Source organism: Brachionichthys hirsutus, chromosome 5 (assembly GCF_040956055.1).
Source record: "Brachionichthys hirsutus isolate HB-005 chromosome 5, CSIRO-AGI_Bhir_v1, whole genome shotgun sequence".
Taxonomy (NCBI): Eukaryota; Metazoa; Chordata; class Actinopteri; order Lophiiformes; family Brachionichthyidae; genus Brachionichthys; species Brachionichthys hirsutus.
The window spans coordinates 6,942,542-6,950,100 of record NC_090901.1 but is presented as its reverse complement, the minus strand read 5'-3'; the positions used below and the strand labels follow the sequence as shown (position 1 = coordinate 6,950,100).

The following is a 7,559-nucleotide window of genomic DNA, read 5'->3' as shown; positions in this document are numbered from 1 at the left end:
GGCGAAGCTTGGGTTTGGGTTGAGAAGCATCATTGGCTCCTTCTGATGATTAAATGTCGGCGGGCCAATGTCCTCATTTGGGCTCCATCATCTACGTAAAGAGCACATTTAGCCTCAGAATGTTCCATGTCTCCACGAGATGCTATTCCCTAACCGGTCCGGCTGGATTATCAGAGCGCGTTCCATGAAAGCAGCTGTGAAAGAAATCCGTATTTATGGTACGCTATGGGCATCCATGCGCAGCGCATCTCTTCCTGCTTTTATTTGATTAATCTCATACAGAATGAGGGTGGAGCTCTGAAGCCACATGGCGGCGTTGGAGGACATCATAATGGATTACACAAATGTAATTACAGCACCCTCTGATGGGCTGTGATATAATTAACCTCTTCATTTATGAGGTAACATGTTTCCATGGCAGCTGCAGCCCTGTTGCTTTTGGCCTGATTATGTTTAACTCTTTCTTATTTGTCTTCTATCATCATACTTTGTAAAACACGCCATGCTGCAGACATGGTTTACAGGCGGTCACCTGCTATAAGCCCCGCCTCCACTGTGTGAACCTGCCTACGCTGGAACCCTGGCTGGATTTATCAAGCTGATACTGATCTTTGTGTGACCTTTGAGCGAGATTTATGCGTTTAGCGCAGCCAAATAAGAAAATACTTCCTGGGTGTGTTGAAGTTACGTCACGGAGTAAAACCCAACGCCAGGATAAGATCTTCAACACAATCTAAAACAAAATAAAGGCTAGCTAGATGAAGATTTGGATACAAATAGGCACACACATACATGCACACACAGACATACACAGACACACACAGGTGCACACACCGTAACCTCAAAAACCTTGTATTATTACCATTCATCAAAAGCATTGTGTATGTGTGTGTGTGTTTTCTCAGTTCTGGAATCTGTAACACAATCTGTGAGGCAAACAGGAAATGGCAGATGAGACATGAGACAGGTGGTTGGGGGATGGATGGACGGGGCGGAGTCTGCTGTCAACACACTGTCGCTTGAATGTAAGAAGGCCGCTAGCAGAGGATTAGCAGGTGCTTTAACTTTAGCCCCCGAACCTCTTGCCTTTAGAACACATCCCAAAAAAAATCAGTGGGAAGTGGGTCAGCCCACACCGACCCACAGCTGAATGTCAGGTCCGAACGCCATCACTAAGCGGATGTGTCACTTGTAACCTGCCAGGAAAGGACTTTACAACGTGTTTGGAGAAACAGCACCAAGCACCTGGCCGGGTTTAGGCCAGGACCCGGACCGCAAAGGTTAACTGTGCAGATGCTGATTTTACACTTACAAGTTATGTTTTGGCTTGAGTTCTGCTGAGTTCTCATTATTAACAAGCACCGGGAGTCACGACCCATTTCTGTTCCAGAAACAGAACCATCACATTCTGCAGCCAAAGAACAGATCAGCTGTTTTTACCCCGACCTGCAGAATCGAGTTGTCTGGATCTGGCTTGTGATTGGTCAGTTTTCAGAATAAATGTGTGTCGGAGAGACAAATGGATCCAGCAGAACTCTGGGCTCATAGTTCTGGATTCTCTTCTTTTGTTCTACTCTCCTCTCTTTCATTTCTCGTTCCACACATTTCACTTTTTTTTAATCCACCCATCTCGCTGTTGTCAACAGACAATGACATCACGATGACTCCTCAGTCAAACCCTTACATTTGTTATGAGGCGATGGTTCTAACCCCATCACATGCTCTTGTCTGTGTACTGAACATTGCTCGCATGTGACCACATGTGCATCCGGCTGCCGTCTCCGTGACCCCATCCCGTCCGTGTTTCCAGCTCCGTGTATGGCCCGGCCCATCACGCCGCTGTGCTGCAGGACTGGAGGCGCTGAAACCATCTAAGATTAGCCGCGGTAGCTTCCTGTGCCCTTTAACACCACTAAAGGCCACGCTGCAGACAGGAAGAACAGCGACAACAGCCCGTGGGGGCTCCACATGCCGTGCCTGCTGCCCACCCCGTGTGTCAGTCAGAGCGCTGCCATGATGTCACAGAATAGGAGCTCCCCCTGGCTCTGTCTGGGTGTGGTGATGTTCAAGCGGCTGATGATTTAATGCATCTTCATTTCCTGTCACTGTGGGTCAGCTGATTGATCCAGATCGTCACAGCTGGCCGGTCTGTGGTGGGACTGGTGCACCTTTATTCTGTTTAAACCCAGTGAAGTGCTGTTAGATAACATGTTTGTGGCTCTATTGTTCCATGAAATCCTCGACTGAACTCATCGCAAAAAGCTGCTTTACGTCGACACTCATTCAGAATTTCAGGTTGAATACTTTCATTCAGGACTTTTCTGATCATATGAAGCCCGTTTCTCTTTGAACTGTGATGCACAGGAGATCCAACACAGTCCGGTCCCTCTCGGGACGCGTTGTCCCGGATGATCCGGGTGGTTGGGATCACAGAGCTCTCTGGAGCGCAGCTGCTGCTCGCGTGAGAACAATCGCTCCTCCTCTCTCCTCCTGGCTCATCCAGGTACGAGCTGCTGTGCTAGTTATTATCAAGTAACACAGAGTACTTTCCAGTCCCTTTGATGGCCTTGTGCTGAAGCCCCGCCCCTCAGGAAGTGCCAGAGGGGATGTTTGGATGAACTCAAAAGCCCTTGCTACAAGGCAACACCTGGAATAACCAGTCTGTCAGTTTACACCGTGACTGGAATGTCTTTCTGCCTGTTGAGTAGCGTCTTGTTTGTGAATGATTGTGAACAGAATGTGCACAACGCTTTGTTCCACAAACGCTACGTGACAGGATGCGATTAATTCAACAGGGAGAAGCGCCGGTGGTTAATGAACAGCTTGATGAGAAGCTTCGTGATTCACAACGGCTTTGGTTGTCGTGACTCGGCCGGATGGTTGGAGCTCGGCTGTTGCCGTGGAAACAGACCAAACACCACTGAATCTGTCAGAAAGCAGGCGGCGAGCACAGAATGTAGACAAAAATAGTAATTTATTAATAACTTATTCTTTACATTCGGGTGGAAGGGGTTCGGAGGATACCTGCGGGAGGCGGGACAACATTATTTCTCTCATCTTGACAAATGAAAACTGCATTTCTCAGTCGCCCCCCCCCAAAGACTGGATGTGAACAAAGCCTCCTCCTTCGTCCACACGTCAGAAACTTGTGCACGAACCCAGATTATTAACCTCCAGAGATCCAAACAGAGCGGGTCGGTGCAAGTGCAATGTTTTGGACTGGCGAATTAAAAATGTCTTGCTGAATTTCTGAAGGCTAACGACCAACGAGAAGCCTTCCGAGCACAAACGTAAGGCAAACGACCCAAAGGGCTGATTTGTGAAAACGGTGGGTGCAAAAACAAGGCCCGTCGGCTGCATTCACACGTAAAGCCATGTCAAATATATTACACATGTGCAGAGCTTTGCACAATTCATAGAAAGCCTACTTGATTTTTGGCATAAATCAACATAAACATAATGATCAATATGCAAATGTCCTGCTTAGATAAATGTAGAATATTAAAGAATCTTCAGTACCCGCTGGTTGCCAAGGGTTCACACTCGAGCAAGGCGCTGACTGTCATGTCTCTGTCGTTAAGATAGATACTCGACGTGGAAATGTTTGAAAAGACTCCACAAATGCAAAATCCAGTTCAGTATATCGTGTGCCATTTAAGGCTGGGGGGCTTCAACCCCACACAGGCAAGTCTTCACTGAAGACAAAGGAGACCTAGCACCTTAGTCTCGGGGGGGGAACACCAGCGTGAGTCTGGCTAGAACAACCACGTCTCTTTGGCACGCCAACCCCGTATATAGACAAGAAGAGAGAAAAATCTCGGGAGTCCCACGCAGGTTCACGACTGAGGACGGTTCAGTTCTCTTCCGGGCCTTTCTGCCGCGTCTCAGCCCAGTTCAGCACTGGTTGCATCAAACCAGCCGTATCAATAGCATCAGTGGCCCAGTCCTGACGATTAGGCGACCCATTAAAGACGTTTCCGCAAGGAGGCCCATAAAACCTCCAGCGACAGGAGGTGTGGTGACAGCGGACCTCACGTGGACTCCAGGGGGTCCAGCTGGAAGACGTTGTGGTTGGTCGGGGTGGTGAAGTAGAGCTGCTGACTCGGCGTGGGGATGCGGTTGTCACACGGGCTCGTCAGACCCAGGGTGCGCTCAAAGTCCAGGAGCTGGCCCATAAAGTTAAAGTTTGGTGAGATGTTGGACTTCTTCATCTTGACGATGTCGTAGGCGTCGTTCATGGACAGGTTGAGCTTCTGCATCAGGTAGGCCACCGTCACCGTCACCGAGCGGCTGATCCCGGCCAGGCAGTGGACCAGAACGCCGCACTTCTGACCTCGAGCTTCATCTGGTCGGGAGAAAAGAGCGGACACGTTAGACCGGCCTGAGACGGCATTTTCAGGTTGCTTGACTTGTCTCACCAGCAGCGGCCAAACATAATGAACGTGCAAAAGAATGAAGCGCACATCGGTGCGACCGCCGCCACAAGGACAGAACTGAACCCGTCATGGACGTTGTTTAAGTCTGATCATGCCAGATATCTGCCGAGCGTGACCGTCAAACTGTCGCGCTCACAAACAGAGCATTCTTTTATTCCTTGGCCGCGGGTAGCCGGCTGGGAAACCGCCTATGCCGGCTTATTAAAGCGTTCTTCTGCTCGCCGGGGTTACTCTGGCAATGGTGGCATTTGGGCTTGTAAACGTAGGAGTCATGAGGGTGCCTTTGTCAAGGCAAACAGGATGTCAACAGCGCCTGTAAATGGCTCCTTTTGTGATGTGGACGGAGGAGGGAGGGGGCAATGTCAAGTCCTAGATTGCTTTCAATGCCACTTCCTTCCTGTTGTGCTCAAATTACTGCCCTCCCCTTGCTCAATCTCGCCATTGTCCCGTTTCAACGTGGCCCTTTGTGCTGCAATTACCCGAGGCCCGGGGCAACAGATGCCTTCCATTGAAGCGGACTGGCGTTGTAGCCTGGGCTCCATCTGGCCGGGCTTGTGTTCCCTCTGCATCAACACAATGAGCCTAATTTCTAAGCGTGTTCCTGGCGATTGGCTGATTGGACCGGGACACCTTATCTAATATCAAGAACATTAGCACTTCCGGCCATGATCGTGTATTACATCACGACCCCGACGAACGAACCTCTTCCTGCAGCCAGAAATGAATCACAAAACAAGAACACACGAGTGTTCCCTGTCCATTCGTCACGAGGTCTCTGTTAGACGACTCACCAATGAAGCTGATGGCCTCGGGGAAGAACTGGGACAGGTTCTGGCTCCAGTGGTCCGAGATGGGGATCTGCTTGTATTTAAATTCCCCTGCGTTCTCGAACAGGTTGGGCAGGTTGGGGGTCACGTTGAGTATGTACTTGATGCCGTACTCCTCCAACACGTCCAGGTTGGTGGAGTCCTTGGCACAGCCCAGGTACAGGTGCGGCAGGATCTCCACGGGGAAGGAGGGCTGCGGGTTGGAGAGCGGGCTGCCGTCCGAGTCCGTGGCACTGATCGGATCCCGGTCGATGTCCGACTCGATGTCTGAGGAGTCGGAGCTGATGCGCAGCCCCCCCAGACCCAGGACCTGGGCCGTCGGGGAGCTGCCGTTGGGGGAGCCGTCCAAGTTGGTTTCGCACAGAGACGGAAACTCGGCCTGAAATTTACTGAATCCACCTGAAACACGAGAGCAGAACCCACGGAGAGGACATCAGTACAGATCAGGACGCGCACTGTGAGCGAACGGCACCGGGACCAGGTGAACGCAGCACACTCACCCTCCAGGTAATAGGCCCTGTAGCCTTCATCCTTCATCCTCCTCAGGAGGAGCCCCAACACGGAGCCCCCGTCCACGTTCTCGTTCCACTCCCGGCTGTACTCGTCGTACAGCACGATGCTGTCCGACTTGCACCTCCGCACGAACTTCTCCCGGTCCTCCCCGTCGGACAGCAGCGAGCGCACGGGCAGGTTGCCCTTCCTGAGCCGGCGGAGCATGAGGCTCGGGATGGCCACGTTGATGCTCGTCTCGACGTGCGCCGACTCGTAGAGCTCCTGGGCCCGGCAGTCCATCACCAGCAAGCCGTCCCTGCGCGTCTCCAGCTGCTCCCGGAGCCAGCCCACCGTCCTGCTGATCGCCATTACCGAGTCGAGCTGGATGACGGGCTTGAGCTTGTCGAGCATTTATAGGCAGGAGTCCAAAAGAATATCTGAAGAACCGGGGGGGGGGGGGGGGGCTCCTGGCTGCAGCGCGGATAAAACCGAAAGTCATTCGGGTTGCGGCGCTAACCGGAGCCGGTCATTCATGCATCGGGGCCGGACAGCCCGTTATTTATGAATGGTCCACGCCGCCGCGGCTTCTTGCGCTCTGACGTAACTCCCACGGTTCCAAACGCAGGTGCGTCCCCCTCCTCAGCTGTCTAAGATGCTCCGCGGCGGAACCGTGTTCTGGTCGCTTTTGCAGGTCCCCCTTTGGGGTCGGTCCACAGTCGGTGCGTGCGTTCCGCTGCGCAAGGCTTACTGAATGGCAACAAACGGGAGGCGCTTCACCGGATACATTAGATCCGCCGACCAATCAGAGGAGACCCAGCGGCTGTCGCTTTGGAAACAGGGGGAGGGGGGGTGGAGCGGCCCGTGCTGGTGAATTGTTAATGAGTTTGTCATTCACAAAAAAACGGAGAGGAATTTCCGCTCCGGATCAAGAGAGTGGAAAACAAACAGAAGAAGTGCAGGAAGGGAGGGCCAGAGAGAGAGAGAGAGAGAGAGAGAGAGAGAGAGAGAGAGAGTCGGGTATCATTGTGTCTCTTTCTCGAACTGGCGCCATGATTCTTACCTCCACACCACCAGGGGAGGAATGAGAATAAACAGACACCGGTGCATTCAGAACCACCAGGGCCCGGCTGAGGGCCCGGCTGAGGGCCCGGCCGCTTCCTATTGGGCCGTTCATCTCAGGTGTTCTAGGCCTCCAGGTGGGGTTGCCATCATGGTGAAAGTCGCTGCAGAGATGAGCTGACTGTCAATGTTCAACGCAAGAGAAGGAATGCAGCGGTGAACAATTGAATGAATGAATGAATGAATGAATGAATGGATAAATGAATCTCCACAAACCACGACTCAGCATTCGTTAATGCAGAACCAGAGTCATCGGTATCAACCCAGCATTACCCTGCTAGGAAATAGTGACTCATCGCTTCCCAAATTGTTCCTGAAAGTTTCTCACGTGTGAAGATAAAACTATAACACGTGTATTAATTCATGTGTGTCTTTATAAATAAAATGCATCTGAAACCGGGACGGTACCAGCTGAGCGGGCCATCCAACCGACACGTTTACATTTCCTGATGGACTGAAGGTGAGCGAACAGAACCAGATGACTCCTCCTCCTTCAAACACCTGCTGCTTCATGGACTCCAGGTCGGACCCGAATCACACCATCATTCCCAGTCTGCCCCCCACAGCACCCCTTCCTCGCTCCCAGCTGCTCGTCTCAGACGGGGAAATCCTTTGTCTTTGGACAAAGACAGTGCCGATCCGGTCTGATAATCCGTGCTCATGACCTGAATGCAGGACATGAGAA

General features: G+C 51.9%; 1 protein-coding gene across 1 annotated transcript; it reads right to left on the bottom strand.

Annotated features, from left to right (window-relative positions):
- Positions 1 to 2,994: 2,994 nt before the first annotated feature.
- On the bottom strand, positions 2,995 to 6,206 carry dusp6 (dual specificity phosphatase 6). The gene is made up of 3 exons (XM_068739341.1): positions 5,764 to 6,206; positions 5,228 to 5,662; positions 2,995 to 4,345 (listed from the first exon to the last, which is right to left on the bottom strand). Exons 1-3 carry the CDS (start codon positions 6,164 to 6,166, stop codon positions 4,032 to 4,034), a joined length of 1,152 nt encoding a protein of 383 aa, XP_068595442.1. The 5' UTR covers positions 6,167 to 6,206; the 3' UTR covers positions 2,995 to 4,031.
- Positions 6,207 to 7,559: the final 1,353 nt, after the last annotated feature.